The sequence below is a fragment of the Amphiura filiformis genome, chromosome 4 (genome assembly GCF_039555335.1).
Source record: "Amphiura filiformis chromosome 4, Afil_fr2py, whole genome shotgun sequence".
Taxonomy (NCBI): Eukaryota; Metazoa; Echinodermata; class Ophiuroidea; order Amphilepidida; family Amphiuridae; genus Amphiura; species Amphiura filiformis.
The window spans coordinates 65,800,772-65,827,404 of NC_092631.1; the positions used below are offsets into that span (position 1 = coordinate 65,800,772).

Consider the following 26,633-nt stretch of genomic DNA (forward strand, 5'->3'; position numbering starts at 1 on the left):
CATTCTCCATTCTTTAATTCCCGAGAAAATATAAAAAATACAACAATACCTCATTTCAGCCTCTTATTTCCCTTAACAAAAACAACTCAATTTCATTAGGTGACTCTAGACCATTGATTTTATGCTAATGCTGTTACGTAATCATGTGTTTGATATAATTTTTGCATGTGTTGTTTGAAAGACAAAGGTACAGTGTTTATGTAATCATTGAGAAATGCCATGAAAACATATGACGTCACGAGTCAACTCTTAGAACATACTGACTGCCCCTCGTAAGTATGAAAAAGAGTAAACTTTCTACTGATCATGATTACTGTAATCGTAGATCAGTAGAGGAGGGAAAACCAGAAGTGAACGATGGGTTGCCAGTTTTTAATCCGTATACTAAGTCAAAGACTTGGCAGCAGCTCTTAGCTTTCCTGCCTGCCCTGACTCAAACGTCAGTTCACTGTTTTGAGCATACACGCACACTTATACACCCGAGCAACAAATGGGATGTCATGAGCTGACAGTTAAATTATTGGTGCGACATTATTTATTTTTCATTATTCTTCTGTTAATTTTCAACCAATTTGGATGTTCACGATGTACTTGACATTCTCATTGCTACTCTCAATTTGTGGAATAATATCGTGTGAGATTTTACCAAGGAATCCAATATTGGAGACAGTGTCGTATCTGAATGATATTAAGTCTGGGAAGGGGAAGGTCCGCGTGAGTTTAACCCAGACACAGTTGTTAATAGACAATTTATGGTCACGAGCTGGTTGCGGACGGGATTTAGATCCGGTACTTTGTAAGAAAGTAAGTCTCCACTTATTAAGCAGTCAAAGCATGTATTTGCACGTCTAATTATTCAAGAGACCTCTTGCCCAGGCACATGGCAAAATATAAGAAGCCTTATTGATGTTAACGCAAGGGTTAAGCACTTCGGATCCGTGTGCTTTATTTACGTTTCTCAACAAGAGTACAGTAAACCGCCCGAGTAAGAAAGCAACCAACTAAACGAGTCAATTATGGAACAGATCTTGGCGTCTCATTCAAAAGTTATACTGATGCACAAAGTAAACAAATATATAGGCTGCTTCCCTTTACTCGCTACCTTTGCCCCTCAGAGCAACTTACTTAGTGTTTGTGGCCTACACTGTAAAAAAAATCTTGTAAATTTTACAGTAAAAGTGTGTGCAGCCAATCTGCCAACAAAACCCTGTAAAATTTACAGTATCCTGTAAAAATGAACACACTCAAAATGCTGTAACTAGGTATATTTGGCGAGTTATTTTAGAGCTTGAGAATGTGTTTAGGATAAAAATTGCTGACTGACTTTAAAAGTCCACCCTTCCCATAGAACAGTTTTTTTACATCGCCTAACTGTAAAATTTACAGTTTCCTGTCAAGAAAATACAGTTGAAACCTGTAAAATTCATATTTTTTACAGGATACTGTAAATTTTACAGGTTTTGGTTGGCAGATTGGCTGCACACACTTTTACTGTAAAATTTAGTCACGTGATATTTAGTACTTAATCGTATAAGTGACCATTCTTACAGTGTAGTGATGATATTGATATTGCTTAAACGTTGAATTATAACTCCAATTTTAATTTCAGCTTTGATAGGCCTAGATAATTTAAACTAAAAAATACAGTATTTGCCTTTTTATCAATTACAGCCAAATACTGTAAATAATTAGCCTTTTTTTCAGTATTTTACTGTAAATTTCACTGTTATTTTTTACAGTGTACGATAAATATCTGAACGTACCAAAACTATTTTAACTTTGCAATTACCCATAAATACACATGATTCAATACTTCAGCTTTTAAACCCAACTGAAAATTTCTTGACCCGGGAGAATCATGCAAAACTTGGACATGTTTGACTGGTACAATCGCCATAGACAGTTGCATCACCCTGCAAAACAAACTTTGCCTGACTTCAGAATCGCAATACTTCACTAATGCAGTATCTGAGATTAGATATAGTTGCATCTTGTGGTTTATAATACAACACGATTTAAGAAGTACTAATATCTTCAAATTAGACTATTCCAGAATAGTCGTCTGCAGATCCGTCGGATAAAGCTTTTTCAATGGGAAATGAACTTTGCTGCTTGGATCTGTGGATGATGTCACGATGAGGTTAGCATTTATTCCGTATTGAAAGCGTGTTCCGACGGATCTGCACTCGACCGGCCTCGTTATCATTGGTAAGCTGGTTACCAATAATTATTAAGATGTTTATATTGTTGTTGAAAGTGTTTTTAGAAAGCGGCCCTGAACCTTCTCATTTACCTTTACAAAAAAGGAATATCAGCAATTAGAATATGCTATATTCATGATTTTAAAGCGTAATATCCTGCAGAACTCGTAATTTATTTCATTGAATATGGCTATTATATGAACAGACGAAACAGAACGCAGGGATAATAATATGCAGGATGTCATAGTTAACGCAAAGACATCCACATTACATTCGATTCACACGCACCAAGTACGGGAAATAATGTAAGGGAAATAAACAAGTCATGGTGTTATTCTTTTTTACATTACCAAAACAACAAGCAGAGTGATCATAGCATATCTGACTTGTTTATTTCTGATTTCGTTACATCAGCAAAATCATCTCCATGCAAATAATTATGGTAACCATTGTTAATCAATGATATTTGTCTTAGTACCTTATGATAGGAGTTGTGTACAACACAAGAAAAAGTTATATCTAATGATTCTAATCCCAGATATCACACCAGTTACGGCTCCTTTTGCGGTGCAGAAATTTACAAGAGTTTATTTCATGGTTTGATGGATGATGACCAGAGATGACACTACGAAGTTCAGTTACAAACCCCTTGTGATACACAAGCTTGCGCACGTTTGTTACCCTTATATGACTTATTCAATGATGACACTATCTTATTCTACGTAGTTCCTGTCTGTAAAATAATGATGACAATGAATCGATGACAAAGTATAGAATTATACGCGATAGTTTCTTTGATACAATAGTCTGTCATATATTTTTAATAAAGTTGAATTGAATATAATGGCGTATTTGTGAATACGCTCCCTGGAGTGGCTCTGATAAAACCTAGATATGCCTTTGAGTTGAATGTAATGGCGCTTAATTACTAAACTTAAATTACTTTTTGACGGGCTTTTAGACATTTGCTCACAAAATGGGCTTTGTCGATACTTGATTTCCGATACATTAAACAAAAAGATTTCAATGAAAATATATAACTATGCAAATGTAAGAAAAGTATCTTCGTTTCCTAAATCAACGTAACCTTGGAGCGTTTCCTGCTGATAGGCCTTATTTATTATAGAAAATCTATATAAGAATAAGGATTCGGTGCCAAGCTTATATTTCCTGGCAAAATTCCATGATTCTTATGGAATACCGAATTGGAAAAATATATGCTGTGACGAAGTAACGTCTTAATTCTCTCCAATATTGCCAAGATGTTTGCAAATGGCGTGTTTTGCAATGAATAACTTAGAAATACGTCAGTATTTATTTTTCATGCATAACTTTACCTTTTTGAAGATTTGTTGAAACGCCAGATTGCCTGATCGATTCGTTAAATCAGAAAATCTAAAATATCATCGACAATCTGATTTTTGCATTTTTGTAAAGATCGAGGCGTGCTAAACAAGATCTGTAATGAAGGTAAAATAGTAACAAGTAGTCAACAGGACAATGTTGAAGTACCCAGATATAGCATGCATTATATTGGCCCAACGTTGGTTTTCGAACGCCAATCTTGGCATCGGCATTATTTTGCTGCCCATATTGGGCCAATCTTGGCTTACCATCGGTAATCTTCATATTGGCATCACAGTGGCAGCCTATTTTGGTCCAATATAGGCCCAATATTTGGCCCAAGCCCAATCTTGGGCCCATGAGCAAATGATATTGGGCCATCGGATCAATATCGCCATTTTATCCCAAACTGTCTCTGAGTCTGTCCTTACCGACACTTGTTATGCTTGCTACACTATAGTCATGATAGTGTATTGCAACTGATGGAGCTTCATGTCAACACGCAGCCGCTTTGTTCCTTCGTCTTGGGAGACTCATGCAAATCTTGGACATGTTAGACTTGTACAATCGCCATAGACAGTTGCATCACACATTCACACCCTGCAAAACAAACTTTGTCTGACTTCAGTGTCGCAATACTTCACTAATGCAGTATCTGAGATTAGATATATTTGCATCCTGTGGTTTATTATAATATAGAACGTTTTAAAAAGTACTAATATCTTCAAATTAGACTATTACCATTGGTAAGCTGTAAGGCTTTCTTACTTTTTCCCATTTTTAAAAAGTAACTTAATGGCCATTATTCAAAAACGGGCTATTGTATTACAAGTCTGTAAAATGCGTTTGAAGCAAAATTTGTTTCTGCGCATTTTGACACCTCATTTCGTCGGCTGTATTCCATAGTGGCGTATAGTGATTTTTGGTCATTTTTTGAAAATTGGCACATATGTCTTTAATGATGTTCTCTTTCATTTTTTCTAAGTCTCATCAGTCATAATTAGCTAATTAATTAGTAATTGATTAATTAAATGTGGCGTATAGTTACAAAGTGACATTTTTCGTATTCCATAGTGGCGTATCGACCATACGCCACTTTTTATACACATTTTATAATTATGAAATATCGGCAAAATGAAAAACATCGTATGTCATAGTGGCGTACGCGTATCGGACCTATACGCCACTATGGAATACGATGTTTTCATTTTGCCGATATTTCATAATTATAAAATGTGTATAAAAAGTGGCGTATGGTCGATACGCCACTATGGAATACGAAAAGGTTAGGTATTGCGTTTTGTTCGTTTTCCATAGTGACGTATAGTTTTATTGTCAGTTTGCCAGCAAAAGTATGTATTTATTTCTTTTGAAAAATATATAACAATAAAATCTATTTGGTTTACTACAGAAATTTCACATCATTTTCAAAATATAATGAATGTCTGATTTACACAACTCGATTTTAAATTGGCATTTCTTCAAACCCGATTTTCTCGAAAAGTTGTTTATTCGCGGCGCCCCACTATACGCCACTATTTTGATACATAAAACAATAAAACACCGGTCACTTTAATGTGTGAGGTCCTGATTTGAAAGTTGCACTTACAACAATACAAAAACACTCAGATATCATTACACAGATTTCCTTCCATTACTGAATACAAATCAGTAGAATTTATTGCAACTTTCAAATCTTGGGTTACATTGATTTAAATGTACGCTGCGACGTCAATGTTTAGTCAATTGCTACAAATGAGGTGTCAAAATGCGCAGAAATAAATTCTGCTTCCAACGCATTTTACAGGTTTGTAATACAATCGCCCGTTTTTGAAATATGACCATTATTTAAGGGAGGTTAGTTACTTGTTTTGAGATGTTTATAATACCTGGTCAATTCCAATGTGCACTATTTCTGCAACAGGTTGACAACATATTTCCTATCAGTTATGGAGTGGTTTACCATATCAATTAGAGAATTATAATAGAGAGTAACTATTAATTAATAGTTAATGCAGGCGATCTCAGCCATTGGTAATGGATATAATGGCTGTCGTATTATTTTATTAAGAGGATAATGCTTATTTAGACAATGCTTTAAAGACAATTAGAACTACAAACATAATAACATTTATTAGTGTCGATACTGAAAATTAAAGGGAGACATGAATTATATACATGCCGTGGATCAAAGTGGATCAAACAAATAGGCAACCCCTTGTCCCTTATTCTAATCTGCGCCAGAGGTACTGTATAAACACTATTAAATAATATTTAAACATTTTCTTCATGTGATGAACTTACAAAATAGGCCTATCACTAAGGTGTGTAAATAACCTCTAAACATTATTAAGTTATTAAGTGCTTAAATTGCCTACAGTATTCCGTTCTCGGTGTGATCCTGTTTGTTAAATAAGAGTTTACATAGAAAATGACGGATATATAGATGATATGCATCGGTTATTAATGTGTTATATAAAGGATGTTTGAGTATAAAGAGAGTACACGTTACTCTCAAAACATTTTGGCAAACCAAGTCGTGGGTTGAGATTAGCATCGGAAAAATGTATTGGACCCAAACAACTTTAACACATATAATATACACAGCTTTAATAATAGACTGATGAAAGTTTTCCTGTGTAGCCTACTAATAGAACTTCCCATTAAGTCATTAACTTTGCAGAAACATTGAACTTTTTAAAATGTCACCATCTCTGTTGCACGTTGAAAATTATTCTCGAGAAAAAATATATGGTTTGATAATACAAATGGTAGGTCTATCTGTTGAATAGAATACTTCTTTTTCTTCTTCTTCTTCTTCCAATTAAGTGCCTCCCTCATATGTATGTGTATTATCGCACTGCGTACAGGCAAGCTGTACTTAATTTTACTCTGGAACCTAGAGTAGATGAGTGTATTTTTGAAGTACAGTCAACAGTACCGGGATGATCCCCTGCTCTTTACGAATAGCCTGTGACGTTCTTTAACGTGCACACTACATTACTGTGAGAAAATATGCATGTACACGGGACCGACAGCTTAAAGTGCCCTCCGAAGCACTAAGCAAGTAGAGTGAAGTGCCTTGCTCAAGGACACAAAGAGCCAGCCAAGCTCGGGCGGACACGGGATTCGAACCCTTGACCCCCGGATTCACAGTCCAACGCCCTAACCGCTAGGCCACACTCTCCAACTTGCTGTGTTAGTTTATATAAATTAGCGTGCGCTTTGAATATACGTAACCTCCTTCAACTCATTTACATAATACCAGGATCGTATTCTGATTCGTTGATCATTCTAATTAGCTTACTTTTTGAAACCTCCATATTTGGGTTTACCTCTAGCATACGCAGGCGCATATACAGAACTCTAACAACAGGGGGGATTTTTTGATGAGCTAAGAAAGGATCATGACACGTGCAAACTGTAAATATAATAAATAAAGCTTAAATGGTAAAATAGGGTTTTAATTGTAACAAATTCGTGCGTCCCGGGCCTAAATTTGATATTTTTTAAAGCTGGAATGGCCAAATATGAGATTAATCTCAGCAAAATCTCATTCATACAGGCGATCTCTTCTCTTTCTTTTCTCTTTTTTCTTTCTTTTTTCTTTTTATTTTTTGATACATTATTTCCAAACTGAAGGCTGAACAATAATTTAAAGCTATCTAAATCCCATAATCCCGCAATATTTTTTCCATCACTTATTACTATAGTGCCTTCAAGTACCAGATAATAATACTAATCCTACTCTATTTTCTTCATCCATTACTTTTTTATTATAGTGCCTTCAAGCTCAGGAACTATTCAACATTGTTGGTGGCAACGTCACCCACGGTCTCGATGAAGAAGGATTCCAAAAAGCTTGTGTGCTCTTACTCTACCATCTGGAGAATGCCATATGCAAAGCACCAGATGAAATAGCACGGGCATATGCCTATGAAGATTATCTCTACGATCTGGTAACGACCACCCAATTGGACGTTACCCAGACAGAGATAGGAAGATTCCGTCAATATGGACGCGGTGTTGTTGGTGGGAGACTTGTAGGTCTTTCACGGACGAAGCCAAGGTACCGAGTACGTCGATTTGGTCAAGTTCAAGTACATCACCGACCGGTTAAACTACAGAGTATTGTTAGTCTTCCAGTGGATTTAAGTTTTGTCGAGGAACAATTGGATTATATTCTTCATTTGATTAGTCAGACGTACAAAGCTACCACTCAATATAAGGTAATTCTTCTCAATTTAAGCTGCCCCTTTTCCCGCCCTTTCTGCACAGATGGTCAATACAAACACTTGCAACTGTAATCGGAGGTCCCGGATTCAACCATCTCTCAATTCCACCCACTGGTGCTCGTTCAAACTCTTATACTTCAATAATGTCCTTTATTTAACCCATAAAGATAAATCACATTAGAGGTTGAAGCCCTGTAATTTCAGGCTTTGAATCAGTGCTGTATTTATGGTGGTATATAGGTCCAGCCAATCTTTCAGCTCTATTATTACAGTTGTCAAATTGTATTTGTTAAGCTATTGGATTTTCTGGTTGACTATTAATAAACAAGTATCTTTCGAATATCGTATGTAGGGCGTATCCCAAAGTTGCGACACATAGGAAATTTTGCAAGAAAGACATATAACATTATATAACGTCTCAACTTCACACCTAAATTCTACAAACCATGCAATATAAACAGACATGGCTATACCATACTGCAGTTACTGTCCGTTTTCCTATACACAATACACAGTGCTCTCACCATTGACGCGCGACCTCTACAAATAGTGTATGTTAGAAGTATAGGCAATTGCCTAGTTAACGTCATTGTGTGAAAAATAACCGGCCAATATTTAAAGTACTCTTCTGAAATTCTAGAAAATATAGTTTTGTAACATGTCCTAAATTTTAGCTAATTTAGATGTTTGGAAATATTCGCACTTTGGTGTTTTAGGAAGGATATGTAAACGACAGATAACACCAAAATATGAAGAAATTATTTCCATACCGTGTTACGGTCCACAGCCATTATGTTTCTCATTTTCAAGAATGTGGTTAACAATATGCACACTATTGTCTCATTTCGTGAACAAAGGCCCACACAGTATTGTTACCTTGTGTTTGCTTTATAATCGTTCACCCAACTGAAACTATAATACCAGCTCATTGCTCATTGCACAGGTAAAACAGAAACATGTGTAGTGTGGATTTAACCAGAGAAGATCTGATGTAACATAGTTGAGCTGTTTTCAATGAGTGTTATCTCGGTTTAATTGCTTTTAATGAAGTTTAAGTCCTGCAAAGGACGTGGTGAATTCTACTGTAGACATGACTGCATCATGCCTTTACAGAATAAGAAAACAGCAGTGCAAGAATACGTTTCAACAAGAAGTATATAACTTATGACAGACGCTTCCTGAGGTTTGCGATGCGTACCTGAAATAGAACTATCTTCCTGAATTTTATATCTCGGGCGTTTTTAACACAATTTTATTGATATAAAATTCACAAATTCTGTACAAAAATAAAGATCAGATTATAGGGATATGTGATATCAATTGGTAAGGGTCATATAACACAATTTGATTTGATTTTAATGTAAATGTCGGAATGATTTTCCACTTGTTGTGATTGTTGGCCTGGTGCCGAAAGACTAATTATAATGTGCAGCCAAAATTATTGAAACAAAATATTATTGTAAACAATGAGTCATATGTTTAAGTGGATGCAGTATGTTTCCTACTTATAAAAGAACAATTTGGCTGTATGTGGACAAAAGTTCCTAACTGTTTGGCTCAGCTAACCATCCTGAACCAATGTCCAGTGACAATAAGCATGTATGTAGGTTTGATCACAACCACACCCCAACCAACTGGCATCATATAACTTGTGTGATAACCTTATTTGGATAAAATGCTGATGAAAGTTGACTTATCATACAGTTGCAGTCAGTCTGTCACAGGCTATAGGCTTGATAGGCAGCATCAGATACGACGAATTATATTATTCAGTACTGTGAAATACGATAGCAATGTACAGTGTCACTTTCATGAAGCGTTTATATTTTTTCAAATGTTTGTTACATACAGACATTCGGAAGTAGTTCTTGGTTAAATGCGTTTTAAATTTCAAAGGAAATTGCACGTGATTTCATGCATTTTGGAATTTTTGCCTTTTATCGATACATTTGTTGTTTCTTTGCGATTCACACAATAGCGTTGGCACGATTATGAGAAAAGTAAGATTGTGAACAATGAAAAGAGGAAACATGAGTATAGTATTAATTATTAAGATAGCATAATAAAAAGCGGCGATTTGAATTGTTGTTGTGCTGTGCTTCAATCTTCATTTTTTAATGAAACCCTACATTTGAAGGCGAAAAATCACCTTAAGATTGTGTTTCTAAGTAGAAATTACTGCTTGAGTCAATTTTCCGCTAACCAGTACATTACTATACCGTTGCCAGCACACCCTCTATTCACACTGACTTGTATCATGTTATAATTTCAATTACCTTTCTCTACCCCACCCGCTCTTTGTTTACGAGTCCGGGGTTGGGTATGGGTGATTTATTTAAATTATTTATAACGTAACCATATAACTATTTTCATTTGTGTGGATGCATTGAAGAAAATTAATAAAGTAAGCGTTGAAAGAAAACGAAAAGACACGCCTATAAATAATTTATTTTTTGTAGCGACTTTGCGTTGCATCTATGAAACATGCAACGCAAGTTACACATAGACGTTAAAAATAATAATAATAATAATGATATTAATATTAATAATAATAATAATAATAATAATAATAATAATAATAATAATAATAATAATAATAATAATAATATTAATAATAATAATTAGGATAATAATGTTAATCTATAATGCGCAACATCTCCACCAAATTAACTAGTGCTTACACTAGAACGTATTGGTCTATATAGGTTTGATCACAGCCACACCCCAAACAATTGGCATCATAAAACTTGTGTGAAAACCTTATTTGGATAACAATGCTGATGAAAGTTGACTTATCATATAGTTGCAGTCAGTCACTCAGTAAGTCTGTCGCAGTATCAAATACGACGAATTATATTATTCAGTACTGCGAAATACGATAGCAATGTACAATGTCACTTATATGAAGCGTTTATATTTTTAAAATGTTTGTTACAGGCATTCGGAAGTAGTTCTTGGAGCAAAAGTGTCCATTCTAAAAGTACTTCTCAAAGCAAACGTGTCTTTTTCAAAGGTGATTTACTATTAGAGCAAAGGCGTTTCTAAAAGTACATCTCAGTAAACATGTCTATTCTAAATGTATAGCAAAGTTTGATGATGTATGTATGTATGTATGTATTTCAAAGTTATTTCAGGCAACAGTTGGTTATTTCAAAAGTATGTAGTAAAAAAGGTACTTCTCATACCACATTTAAGTGTCTATTTCAAATTGAATTCGTCTATTTCAAACGAACTTCTCAAAGCAAAACAGTCTATTTCAAAAGCAGATCTAAAAACAAAAGTATTTCATTTCTATGGTGCTTCTTAGAGCGAACTTATCCTCTTTCCATTGTAGTTCTTGGAGCAAAGGTGTCTATTCTAAAAGTACTTCTCAAAGCAAACGCGTCTTTTTCAAAGGTGATTTACTATTAGAGCAAAGGCGTCTCTAAAAGTATATCTCAGTAAACATATCTATTCTAAATGTATGGCAAATTTGGATATTTTAAAGGTATTTCAGGCAACAGTTGGCTATTTCAAAAGTATATAGTAAAAAGGTACTTCTCAGATCACATTTAAGTGTCTATTTCAAAGCGAATTCTTCTATTTCAAAAGTACTCAAACAAATGACTATTTCAAACGTACTTCTCAGAGCAAAACAGTCTATTTCAAAAGTAGATCTAAAAACAAAAGTATTTAGTTTCTATGGAGCTTCTTAAAGCGAACTTATCCTTTTTCCATTGTAGTTCTTGGAGCAAAGGTGTCTATTCTAAAAGTACTTCTCAAAGCAAACGTGTCTTTTTCAAAAGTGATTTACTGTTAGAGCAAAGGCGTCTCTAAAAGTACATCTCAGTAAACATGTCTATTCTAAATGTATGGCAAAATTTGATATTTCAAAGGTATTTCAGGCAACAGTTGGCTATTTCAAAAGTATATATTAAAAAGGTACTTCTCAGATCACATTTAAGTGTCTATTTCAAAGCGAATTCTTCTATATCAAACGTACTCAAACAAACGTACTTCTCAGAGCAAAACAGTCTATTTCAAAAGTAGATTGATATGTGAATTTATAATGCGCAACATCTCCACCAAATTAATGGTGCTTACACTACAACTTATTGGTCTATATAGGTTTAATCACAGCCACACCCCAAACAATTGGCATCATAAAACTTGTGTGAAAACCTTATTTGGATAACAATGCTGATGAAAGTTGACTTATCATACAGTTGCAGTCAGCTACTCAGTAAGTCTGTCGCAGCATCAAATACGACGAATTATATTTGAAGTATTTAGTTTCTATGGTGCTTCTTAGAGCTTATCATTTTCCAAGTGTAGTTCGTATAGCAAAACTGCAATTTCAAAATTAGTACATGAACCAAAAATCGTCATGTCAAATGATATACCTTTGTGTTATTTTCAGAGCAAAGTGTATTTGTAAGAAGTATATATTTTTTATATTGTTTTTTATTAATTTGCTTCCCCAATAGCTGAGAACTAAGGGTTTAAAATGCTTAACATATCATCAATTATGATTGTATGGAAGGTTATTTTCCAATGCTAAGATTTTCTAATTTACTCTCTAAATGTAAAGGAGTGAAACAAGAGCGAACGAGTGAAAAAACGAAAAAACATTGCCTTCAGTTATTGGCGTGAAATGACAACAATGAGTGAGTGACCATTGAGTTCAAATCACTTTGGAAAGAGTAAAGCATGAGTGCAATTCTTTCCATTTGAGTGATCACTGTAGGCAATCCATACAAGTGAAATAATGTCACTCTTTTTCATTTCAAGAGAAACGTTCGTTTTATCATGTGTTTTAAGTCGGTTTGGTATATAACAAAAAAGTTTAATAATTGTCTCATGACAAGCGCTGTGTAATTTCCTACAAAAACGTTCTGATACCTCGTGAAAAGTTGGCATTTTACTAAAATGGTTCAGAAATTCTTATTTTAATCGTTTATTTCAAGTAAGTTTTAGAAATAGGATATAGGCGTGCCAGAAATGCGCTGCGTAATGTCTTAGAAAACGTTCTGATAACTTGAGGATAAAGTCGGCATTTTACTAGAATAGCTTGGAAATTGCGTATTTAGCTGAAACTCTGATGAAACTTGACTTATCATAAAGCCTCAGGCAGTTTGCCGTTTGAGTATAAAGTCTGATATGGCCCATTATCGCTGTAATATTAGTAATATGAAAAAGGATAACAGTTTTCACGTTTATGGATCATTTAAATTTAATGGTCAAATTTTGTTAAATACGTGTTTTTTTTAATTTCAAAGGAAATTGCACATAATTTCATGCACTTTGGACATTTTGCCTTTTTATCGATACTTTTATTGTTTCTTTGTGATAGTCTACGATTCACACAATAGTGTTGGCACGATTATGAAAAAAGTAAGATTATGAACAATGAAAAGAAGGAAATCGGTATTAATTATTAAGATAGCATTATAAAATCCGGCTTTAAAAGCTTCAGAAACTTAACGGTCAAGGAAACTGATACAGGGAAATAATTACACGCGTGTTAATATTAAAAGCAATAATGTGAGATAACTAGTAGTGGTTTGATGTGTTCCCTGGTCAGATAAAATGGGTTGTTGCGATGAATCATGATAAATGTCACAGGAAAAACTATTAATAGTCTCGAGAATACTGGCTGAGTTGAAGAATAAAGGTTACCTCACATCAGACTAGAAGTTTCTGCGGTTATAGCCTTAAAGTTGAAACCTTTATTATAGACGAAGAAATTCTTCACTTCCTGCAAAATCGTTTAGTATAGTTCTCCCTTACAGGGTTTATAACCCCGGTTTTGTATATGAAAATTGTCTATTGAAAATAATCTTTGGTCTGATAAGATTAAATTGCTTTGAATCAAAATGATCTGAAATATATGTTGCTTATTCACTGTAATTTTGGCCTCGATTAACTTTCTCCTGACAAAACATGATATAACCATAACCAAATCTAACTTTCATCGAACAACGATGAATTTAGAAGTCATTCGTGACCAAAATACTCGTGAACTTGGATCATTGACCACAGATTCGACAGATAACAAGATATCATCTTCTACTTTCTGTACATGAGTGGTGTATTCGTTCTATAGACCACTTTCTATTGTATTCCTTGTATCGCTTGAGGTATTTGTAGAGATTTATAATCCACATAGCATCTGACTTCATGTACATTTTAGTATAGCCTAGATTCACAAGGAAGCAGAGTTCTTGATTTGTATATAGCCATACAGCAATACGTGATACATGAACACATTTTAAAATTACCCAGAAGAAGAGGAACCCTTAATCTTATGTAAACTCCCTTCATGCCCTTGAACCTTTTCTCTAGAGATGCATTACTTACAGTACGTTTTTAGCATAATATTTATATCATTGTAATATATACTGCGCCAATAAAGTATCCTTACACTTGGAAAAATAATCATAATTCCAAAACTGAACAATATTGGGGTAAATTTGTTTTTTAATAGATGCACTATCTAATCCTGCACATTATGACACCACATTGAATCCAATGTGACCTCTAGAAGTAAAGTTACAAGCAATTGAATAGATGAGGGTCCAGTTTTAAAAGTGACAAACTGGCCTATACATGGCGCAAAAAGATTCCAACAAGCGAAACAAAGAGACAACACAATTTCTTCAATGAAGCGTTATTTAAAGAAGTTTTTATTTCAGTTTTTACTTCTCTATATTTTTCATAACTTTCATTTCATTTGTCAGTTCTTTTGTTTTAGTGTTCTTTTGTTCTTTTTGTTTAAAATTAAAGCGAAACGCATAAATTAGCCATTCACCGCTCTCAAACCAGATGTCTAGTCTGTGGAGTTTTGAATAGGCCAGTTTGTCACTTTTAAAACTGGACCTTCGTCTAATCAAATGCTTATAACTTTGCTTCTTGAAGTCATATTGGATTCAATGTGGTGTCATTATGTGCAGGATTATGTAGTGCATCTATTAAAAAAACAAATTTACCCCAATATTGTTCAGTTTGGAAATTGTGATTATTTTTCCAAGTGTAAGGATACTTTATTGGCGCAGTATAATATATGAAAATGTACAAACACTTCACCAATAATTAGTTTCTGACTCTTGTAACTTGCAAGCACGTTCAGTAATTTTTGAAACATTTGGTCAAAGATTACAATTCATGATAACTTTTATGATATATAGTTTGACATCAGACACTGTCCAGAGGAAGAAAAGCATTAATAATGGCGTGGCAAAAGCTACTAACAATAAGACGAAAAACAGCAGTACTTAATCATGTTAATACTGACATAATAATGACTAAATTGCAATGTTGGACAATTATGAATTACTTCCTATTTTGTCACCTTTCAGGTAGGCCACTTAAGTAACTTGTCACAAACCTATATGAACGAAATGAGCTGAAATGAAGGTCCTGGATGAAGGAAGTCAGACTCGGGTCAAACTAAGCCACGTGACTTTTTCTATTATTCGCTTGTTGCGAGAGTTGTATCTGACCATTGACTTACCCTTAATGTTGAACACTGCATACTGATATGTGAACTTGTCCACAAGCAGGTTTACTAATCCGCGGATATGAAACGAATTGTGGAACGGATTTCTCAAATTCAGGATATTAAAACGGACATTCAAGTTATGAGTGCAGAAAGATATGTACAAATCAGCAGCGAACACCAGGGTGAACATGAAATGGATAATGTGGTATTAAAGAAAGTGTTATGAGTATTATGAATGTAGTTATATATGCAATGGTTAATATAACAAAAACAATAACAAAGAAAGACATTTTAGTTTTGTGACTGTAAGTTAGGGGTTTCAATATCTCAAATATGATATCAGGATAGACTTTCTGTTTTAATTTACAAACTTTAGGTCTCATTATTAGTTTCTTAACATGTTCTTCTTTCTACACTAATAAAACCCAGACGAACAAATTGTCAAATTTCTCATATTAGACCAATTTTCTTTGCCATTTATGAATCAAAATGTTGACATTGGTATATTGTATAACTAAATATCTCAATGTTCGAGGACGTCTGGGTCGAATCAGAGGATGATTTAAGGAAGCCCCATCATGCACTGTAAATGTGTTATCACTAGAGTTTCAACTGCCACTTTACTTTTCAAATCCCATTGAACTCTGTGCAAAAGATGTTGTTTAGAATTGCCCGTGTGTCATTATTACTTGGTCGATTTCAGATCTAAAGTGATGTATGCATGAAGGATAATTCACACCTTCTGTAGATAACATAAAATGTGAAATCGACCAACCTTTTGAAGGTGATTTTGTTGTAAATATATCTGTCCAAATTCAAATTTAACCATGCACGTGTGTATGCAGTGGGCGGGCAGTGGTGTCATGTTCACTCACACAGCTGTGCTAACCGCAAGTCTTGCTGGGAAGTGCTTAAATCATCCTCTGGGGTCGAATGTAAATATTACATGTATATTCTATTATACCTTTAGTGCAAGAGAAAGATTTCAAGGTCACCTTGCCAAAATACCAGTCTTCATCTGTAAGGAATCAGTTATTTAATCTCCAGAATGTAGAACATTTACCATGTGTATGATTTTAACTTGAACAGGTTTTCATAAGATATATCCTTTGTTATTATGTTGTAGGCCTTAGTTGAACTCTCCTGTACCATATTTTGTTCCTGATATTAAAGAACTGTCTGTTAACCGCGTAATGGTTTTTTTATTTTGCTCTAATCCAGAGTGTAAGTCAAGGATTAATGATAATCATAACGGTAGCACTGCTTGAATATGTTAATCAATGATTCATAACGATTCCTAATTAATTACTGACCTAAACGTGAAGAGCAGAATTATAGGATGATCACGTAAATAGATGCCGTGAGTACGTTCTACCCACTTTTCTTAAACAATACATGATTAATAATGTTTCGCAGTCAAAATTCCTTGAACGACACACAAATACACTAAGATCAGTGCAGCGTCCAGAGGCGTATCAAGAGAATTTATTATTTCCATTATTTTATGTTGACACTTGACAAGCAAAAAACGAAGCAAACACAAAACATGAGGTTTTCTATGTGACCATTTATAGCCTAGAAATACAGAGCACTGATCTTTCAGCGTTTCACCATCTTTGCGACAAAGCCATGTTAGCCATCTGAATAATCCAATTACATTACATGCGCAATGCGCATTGTGCATGTTCATGAGCAAGTATATATATGGAGACGGTGTTGTTCGGGTATAATAAGTAAAACTAGTCCTGGTATGTCCCTTAGCGTCTAACGATCTGATAACCAGGATTACAATATACACCAGGCACAAAAAGAAACTCGTCAGTTATATTCATCCTTGCTGTTCAATAACTTGATAATTTTGGATTATTGTGAAATATACATTTTGTTAATTGGACTTTTCTCTCTCATTTGACACCCTGTTCGTGAACATTGAGCAAGTATTGGCCAAGATATGCGCCTCCAAACTCTCAAACCCCAAAATGAAAAGTTGCAATTTTAACCATTCAATTGTGCATGCTACACTGTGTGCTTTATTGATTGGCCCGTGGTGCTTGTGTGCAACACAACGATGTGTTCCCATTGAAAATCGTTGAAAATGCAACTTTTGATTTTAGGGTTTGAGGCTTTGGAGGCGCATATCTTGGTCAATTCTTGTTCGTTTTTTATGAACAGGGTGTCAAATGAGAAAGCAAAGTATAGTTAACGAAATGTTTATTTCAGAATAATCCAAAATTATCAAGTTATTGAACGGCAATGATGAATATAACTGACGAGTTTCTTTTTGTGCCTGGTGTATGTGCCTGTGCATGGGCTAGTGTGTATGGAATGTTGTCCAGGTGCGATATGTGAAACTATTGTATCCCTGGTATATGCCTTAGCGTCTAATCGATCTGAATAGAGTGTATGCAATAAACCAACCGGAACGATATAACAATTGAGATGGCAGCCATGTTGGAGGACAGTTCTAAAATAGCTTAAGATGACAGAGGGACAGGTCTCTAGATCGATTCCACATCCATTCATACCTATCACCTGTTTTAATGTATTATCATGCGATTTGCCCCGTGGCACCTTATGGAGGACAGAATTTTATTTAAATGAGGATGACTCTGTCATGAGTGACGTCGTATTGCATACCCTCTATACCAGAATTACGATACATTCACCTGTTCATGAGCATGTATGGATCGATGGAGTGTTGTCCAAGTGCGATAATTAGAGGTTAATAACTGCGCATCGGTGATTTGGAGGCATTGTGAAAAATCTAAACATTTTGCCTTTGGAACCGAGGAATATCCCGAGGGCGTAGCCCCGAGGATATTCGAGGTCCAAAGCAAAATGTTTAGATTTTTCACAATGCCTGACATATTACCGATGGAAAGTTATTACCCTCATTCGTAACCGTCACTTTAATCTCTTCACCTTACAAAATAACACAAAATTTTGCTCAAAAGTTTATAAAAATAGATGATTTTACATCTTCCCTTGCCAAAAATCGATCAGGCTAAAACAGAACGACCAATAACAAAAGTGCGTATCACAATCTGTGCAAATATGGTAGCGCGCAATCCAAATACGGCAGCCAGCGCGCGCGCAGTTTGTTGGACGCACAATACCGCGCACGCAGAAGTCAATTGTGTGCGACATTGGAACAATTACGCATTTTGCGGTCAATTGTGAGATATTAATGACCTCGATTTGCGTTCGCGTTTTCGCAAATAATAAAATATGATTGGATCGCACGCATCGCGTTTATTAATGAGGTTATGAATTTCTGTTTTAGCCTGATCGATTTTTGGCAAGGGAAGATGTAAAAATCATCTATTTTTATAAACTTTTGAGCAAAATTTTGTGTTATTTTGTAAGGTGAAGAGATTAAAGTGACGTTATGAATGAGGTTAATAACTGCGCATCGGTTATTTGGAGAGCATTATGAAAAATCTAAACATTTTGCTTTGGACCTCGGAATATCCTCGGGGCTACGCCCTCGGGATATTCCTCGGTTCCAAAGGCAAAATGTTTAGATTTTTCACAATGCCTCCAAATCACCGATGCGCAGTTATTAACCTCTAATTCATAACCTCATTAATAAACGCGATGCGTGCGATCCAATCATATTTTATTATTTGTGAAAACGCGAACGCAAATCGAGGTCATTAATATCTCACAATTGACCGCAAAATGCGTAATTGTTCCAATGTCGCACACAATTGACTTCTGCGTGCGCCGTATTGTGCGTCCAACGAACTGCGCGCGCGCTGGCTGCCGTATTTGGATTGCGCGATACCATATTTGCACAGATTCTGATACGCACTTTTGTTATTGGTCGTTTTGTTTTAGCCTGATCGATTTTGGGAAAGGGAAGATGTAAGAATTGTGTATTTATACAAACTTTTGAGGAAAATTTTGTGTTATTTTGTAAAGTTAAAAGATCAAAGTGACGGTTATGAATGAGGTTAATAACTTTGCATCGGTTATATGTCGGGCATTGTGAAAAATCTAAACATTTTGCTTTGGACCTCGGAATATCCTCGGGGCTGCGCCCTCGGGATATTCCTCGGTTCCAAAGGCAAAATGTTTAGATTTTTCAATGCCCTCCAAATAACTCGATGCGCAGTTATTCCTCTAACTATTGTATTCCTGGTATGTCCCTTAGCGTCTATCGACCTGAATATTAGGACTACAATACATTCACCTGTTCATGAGCTTAGTGTGGATGGAATGTTGTCCAGGTGTAGCTGTTTAGGTGCAGCAGGTGCAACAACTGTGTTACGCTACATACCGTAATATGACCAGAGAATCAAAATGAAACGGGAAAGGAAACTCGATTCTTCTTCTGACAACTTCTATTATAAATTAATAAATTATCATAACTTGAATTTTTTATTTGTAAATGGGACGATATGCGAAAGCTGGCAAATTGTTTTCTGGGATACGAATACATGTTTTATTGTTAATGGAATGTCAACAAGAGCTTCAAAAGAAACGTTTCACTTTACTCAAATACTTGAATCAAGGTATTACTAGATTCCATCAAACTTTACAGAACTTCAAGATATCTCTACTCTTTTGCCTTTCAATATAGACGACAAATAATTGAAAATCTTACACACATGAAACTTCAAAAACTTTTGAAAAATGAACACGTAAGTCTCATAGTTATTGCTGACCTGGCTTTTGGAAAGATCTGGCATCTTGTCAATGCTCAGTATGAGTAATGGAACTCTGTAACAACTGCAACACTTGTGAATAACCTTATGTATCTAAACAAGCATTACAAACACGTCCACTGACGTAGTTGAATTAAAAACTTGACATTCGCTCAGGCCTCGGCTCAGGCTTGGCTCGGTTCAAATCTTTGATTTCGTTTTCATAATTAGTTCTTTCATCAGATCTATAATTGATTCAATTTCTTCGACAACTTCCATTGTACCCCTCTGGGTTTTCAGTATCTGATCAGTATCTGTTCACTCTTGTAACCCAAGCCGAAGATATGATAGGAAACTATCAATCCAACAATGTCCAACTTAGGAACTCAACAACACTGAGTTGTCAATCAATAATTTTGACTGGACAATTTTACGACAATGTTCCGATTAACATTGTTATATGTTACAACAAATTTGAATCGAGCTATTGCACCCGAAAAACCTAGATTCTTCCATTTCTTACGTTACATACTATTATCACATTCAGTCTAGTCCAAGTATGTTGATTTAAATGTTTTTCTTTTCTATTTTCCATTTTATATTAACAAATAGTGTTATTCATTATAAACAGGTGCATCTCCAGAAAAAAATGAAACAAACATTGAGTGGAAGACATCAATTATTCTAATTCAGTTAGTGCGTCTTGTCAAGAATACATGCAATTTGATTGGTTTTCATCTATCCATTATGACACGATAGTGGATAGTCATAAGACAGCAAGCGCGCCGACACGCAACGGTGACACGCTTGTAGATCCTCAATCATCGCGCGATAATGCGTTCGCGTAATACACGTGCGCGAATTAAGAACACGATTCGGCGGCTTAGATGTTCTTAACGGTTTCGTTCATTTAAAACAACGCGGATGTACTAACAAAAGTAACTTGATTTTTTTTCTGGAAAAAATGCAGTTTTACTTATAAAAAATGTACAAAACTGAATAAGAATGAGAATATAAGATTTTGTCTTTTGCCTATCCAATATCGTAGTGAATACCGGCTGTGCCGGCATCCACTACTCAAAATATTGGCCAGCCCATCCATTATGGCACGATATTGGATAGGCAAAAGACAAAATCCTATATTTTATTCTCTAATTGATAGTTAATGTTTAAAATCACGATCTATCCCATTATTTGTAATTTCACTTTGCAATATGTGTTCCGAAAGGTGTGCAAAAACTGTTATGTGACTTTGACAACTTTTTACTGCCAGGTGCCATTACCACTTTGGCTTCAAATGGTAGTACACGGAGAAACTTTCTGAATGAAATGAATAATGTGTTCCGTTTAGATTGGTCACTACACTAATTCTAATTATTCTTTGTATTAATCATATTAATTAAATATAGAATATTTTCTCTAGTTATGGCATCAACATTATGTCAATCTGCTGCACTTTTATGGAATCTATATGACACGCCGGAAAAAATAAGGATGTATGGGCACCTGCTATCGCGTATGTCCGCTCAAATGCCAGGAAAATTATGTCACGTTATGTCAGAAGGGGCGCTTATTAATTCCATCTAAACTGATTTTATGCTAATTTTTTTAATGAACTTCAAGGTATTTTCTCATTTTGATTTTAAAAATGAAGCTTGCGGATTTACCATTTTTTGTTCTATCAGGATTTATCTATCTATATTCGGTAGTTATGATTTGATAATGTGTTTTTCGTAGTGCATTCCAACACTGGCATATTGTAGGGCAGTGCAAGGTGATCAATAGGCTCATAGGCCTTAAAGTATTCGAACAATTATTTTCTGAGATTGCAGATCAGGAAGTAAAGAATGAAAACAAACCCATTTGGGAAATGGACTAAATGTTTATAAAAAGCAAAATGGTTATTGAACTAAATACAAGTACAGATAAATGGGCCTTGTAGCCTTCCATCCATACAAGCATGCCCAGTGCCATTGTGTGCCATGTGGCTGGTTTTAAAGCTGAAGGCAAAATAAAGTGTCATTCTGTGACCTCCTTAAATCCTTGGCTTTCCGCTGTGATTAGGATATTTCCTATAACATAAAGTGTCTACTTATTATATGAGAGACAGGGGACACTTGTTTTAAGAAGTTAGCCATTATTTCCAGTTTTTGTTAAATTTTATACTTTATAGCAAAAATGTATCATGATATGTAAATTTTATTGCATTTTGGTTAACCGTTGTTTTGGTTTAGCCATGATCATGTTTTGAGTACAAGTGTGAAAAAAGACTTCGAGTATACTGGCAATAGCAATAAAGAGTTACCTCTCCATACTAATTCGAACGCTGCTGCGCCCGGTTCAGCGCTCCACCAGGAGAACACATTCTCAATCTTTCATTAAGCAGTATGCAGACTTTTTATTAGACATAAAATATTGTATGTAACATATCTACATTATTTAATCTATTGCCATTCTATTTCCAGTAATGTTTAAGTTCTAACGAATGTTTGATGACGTAAAATCGATAATATATTTCTACCAGATATTATACGTAACATAATTATCGATTTTACGTCATCAAACATTCGTTAGAACTTAAACATTACTGGAAATAGAATGGCAATAGATTAAATAACGTAGATATGTTACATACAATATTGTACGTCTAATACTCGGAGTCTGCATACTGCTTAATACTCGGAGTCTGCATACTGCTTGATACTCGGAGTCTGCATACTGCTTAATACTCGGAGTCTGCATACTGCTTTAAACTACAACTCACAAAAGACTGCTTCAAGTACTCATTTATCCCAATCCAGAGTACGATTGTGTTAAATATAATAGTGTGCGTATGTTGTTAAGAAAATGAAGTTAAATTTATGCTGTCCAGCTATTGCTAGTACATTTTTGAAGCAATTCCCCGAATACATTCATAAATTAAGCTTAACATTTGAAATACATACAGGGTGTCCCATAAAAAAATACCGAGCCAATTCAATTGAAGTCGAGAAAATAGACATCAGAATCAAAAAATTTAAAATGTAGCCTAGTGCATAGCTTATTTTGTTGTGCATCACATACGAAAATTTTGTTTTGATTCGGTTGACTGGTTGCGAAGAAATGAACGATTACATAATGAGTGCATCAATGCAGTTCATTCCAAGTTTGACCAACATGCGCTTTTTCATACTCGTTCACCGCTTCTAAAGTTTGTGTATCTTATTAAATTTAGTCCACATTATCTATTTTATAATCCGACGGTGTTATGTCTTTCATGTTTTCACTGAAGATGAATAACAGTTTGTCCGAGAAAGCTTTGATTTCCGCAATTGGAAGCTTTCCAACTTTAATTCATGTTGTGCAAATATGTTATATTTTAACTTTCCAAATAACATTTGAGTCAAGAATGACAATGATCAAGTGCTTACAGCTTTACGTGTGATTTTTGATACCATGCAACATTAATGTTGAAGTTTTAAAATATTTAAACTTTGCATTACAATTTCTTGAAAATATTGAGAAATTTTTAAAGACATCTGGAACATGATTCTTTATGCAATAATTCTTTATGCAACATTTATATCAACATTAACGAAAAAATATATTTACCAGTACCGAACATAATTTTACATTCAAGCTTTTTTTTTCAATATCGGGCAGGTTTTCAAATTTGAACAAAGCCTAATTAAATGTTTTGCACGTAACAGATTGTTTAAAAAGAACGAAAAGGATTTCACAGAACAAAGTATGAAGCCCATTGACAGTTAACCACTGGTGCGCATTGTGTTGAATGACCTTTCTTTCAAACTTGGAATGAAGTGAATTGATGCATGCGTTATATAATCGCTCATTTCATCGTGATCAGTCAACCGATTCCAGTAAAATTGGCGTACAAGATGCAGAATAAGATGGGCTACACGCTGATGTTTAGATTCTTGGATTCTGATGTCTGTTTCTCGACTTACGTCCAAATTCATTCGCCCGGTATTTTTTTCTGGGACAGCCTGTATACGGGTAAATTATTTTAAAAACTATGATAACAGGATAAGGTGCACAATAACAATATAGGCGAAACTAAAATAAAAATAAGTACAAAGAAAAACTAAATGGTTGAATATGACGGATATAAGCTAATATAAGCTTTAAAATTAACATAAAACATGAAGAGTATGAATGTGAGTAACAATTAAGAATATACGAATAATGTGCATTCAAAAAGGTAAAAATAGGACTAAGAACATTAGAGAAAATTAGATGTATAAGAAAATGAATGAATTAACACTTTAGGCGTGGTGTTTATTTTGACTTGTGCTAAATGACAATCAAGTTGACAACTTTGTGTCTAAAATGGAACCCTAACACTTAATAAATCTCCTGCATGACCTGAACGTGTGAATGTCATGTCCAACCAGGCTATTTGTCTACAAGTTAAAAGGGAAGCCCTGGAAAGGAAGTTGCTATTATCATGATAATGCTGGAAGATGTTTTCATCAAGTGCATGCAATAGCACGTCCGTCGTAACGATGACATGGCCATGAACATGAACGCTATAATGATTTTTGACAGTCATTTCTTGGGTCTAATTGTAGAGGCAATGAAAAACATTGATAATTTATGCCAGTGGCGTAGACTTCTTTTTGACATGGGGGGTGGTGATGGAGTTCGAAAAAATTCTTCAAGTATAGTCAATCCAGCCCCTTTTGGCGACATAGTAAGTTTATGGTACAATTGTGACCTAAAAATTTGCTATTTTGAAGCTAAACTGATGAAATATGGTGTAAAAGTAAAATAAACTTGCACTATCGGGGCTAAAATGGGCAAATATGAGGTTAATTTGGTCAGAAACCCATTATCAGGCGTCAACATTGGGGGGGTGATTGTACGGACCATCCCCCCTGGCAAAATATTGGGGGATTTATCTTTCCTTTTGTGGAAGTCACACCTATTTACAAGACATTATATCCAAGACTTACACAATTTTACATGTGGATGAGAATCTCTTCGCCTTCTTCAGGATACTATTCAAAAATGTTATCTCATCACACGTTCTGACTTGACAAGACGTTGACAAGTAATTGATTTTGAGATACGGTATAGCCAAACAAAGGAATCATTTCATTATTTTAGTTTCCCTTTTGAAACTCTTTTAACTACTCACTAGTAGTCCAATTTGAATGGGGTTTTGTGCAAAATGGGGCTTTGCAAATGCTTATTACAATCCTAAGAAACTGACAATTGTTATGTCCAACTTCAGACTGATTTTGCTTGATCGCACCACCAATCATGTATGATCTGATTTTAAATATTCTTCAATTATCATTATACAATACATTAATGATGGTGTATGAGAAATTAGAACAAATTTGGAAAACAGTAAACAAAACACTCTCAGATCCTTGACGACTTTTAAACAAGTTAGCTTTTTTAAAATAACCAAAATAAAACCAAACAAACAAAGAAACACATAATATAATCATAATATTACTATTCATCAAGACAACCTTTAAAGAACTATTGTTAGGCCTACTTATAATTTAACTGTTAAACTCCTTACTATCGTAGCAAATAATCTCAGACTATTGGCTTCTGTCCATCAAAATGTCGATTCACGTGCATAACGTAAACCCCTGAACAATTCTGTTCGTTTGAGATTAGGTCGCAATGGCATGAACATCTTGCCAATGGGTGTATTCCTAAAGCTCTACGAAGAATTCACGGTACTCTTAACTTGTCTGTTGTTCAATCCGTTATTCAGTGTCGAATGAAATTTAGGTCAGGTGGGTCCAGAAATGAAAGCCCTTTTGTTTTATTAATGAAAGAACACTTTTAACAACATGCATTCTTGTACTTTCAATCTCGTACAGCATTTGTGTCAGGTTGAGGGTTCGAGTCACATCGTGATTATTGTTGTGTCCTTGGACAATGCACTTAAACTCCCTTACTACACTCCACACAGGTGTACAATCATCATGGGGAGCGGTTAGGAGTAGTCATACCAGTTGTTATTGGCAATCACATGGTGTGATATACCTTAGTGGTAGCAGTATAAATGTAAGGTAACTTGATTTCATCATGCACAGTTCGTCACCTCTTTAGATCCACTGTCGGGCTTCGTACTCATACATGAAATATTTGAGATACTGACTACTTGAAGGCCTGTCTCGCATTTCTGTGCCCGCTTAATCCAGGTTATGGCTGCTTGTGTAGTGTAGCATGGTCATCCATTAGTAGAAAGAAATTGGACATGATGGCAGCAACAAAACTGGTCGCCATATCTGATACACAAAATAGTGAAGGAAACAAAAGAACTGAAACAACAAAACTAAAGAATCCCGAAACAAAAGAACTGCAAACAAATTGTGAAGAGTATTGAGAAGACAAATTGAAATAAAAAACATACTGCTACAATAAAAATTAACCGAAGAAAATGTATTGTCTTTTTGTTCAGCTTGTTGGAATTTCTGCCCTTTGTTTATGTCAGTGTGTCGATTTTAAAAGTCGGTCTTTGCTCATTTAAATGCTGCATGCTGGTTGCAGATATCACCATCCAAAGAGATGTGCAGAATAAAATATATTTCATTCATTAATGTAACCAATTATTGTTTACTGTTAAAATCATGGACTCTTTGGCTCTTTTTAAGTGTAAAGATACTGCCTTGTCCAAGGACACAACATTGACCACGATGTGACTCGAACCTTCAACCTGACACAAAGGCTGTATGTGATTGAAAGTACAGGAATG

General features: G+C 35.0%; 1 protein-coding gene across 1 annotated transcript in view; it reads left to right on the forward strand.

Moving 5' to 3' along the window:
- Window positions 1-453: 453 nt before the first annotated feature.
- LOC140151212 (zinc transporter ZIP12-like) overlaps window positions 454-26,633 on the forward strand; it is a 41,000-nt gene continuing 14,820 nt past the window's right edge. Inside the window, exons 1-2 of the mRNA XM_072173469.1 lie at window positions 454-804; window positions 7,328-7,774. Coding sequence (XP_072029570.1) covers window positions 577-804; window positions 7,328-7,774 — 675 coding nt within the window. The 5' untranslated portion in view covers window positions 454-576. The remainder of the gene's footprint in view (window positions 805-7,327; window positions 7,775-26,633) is intronic.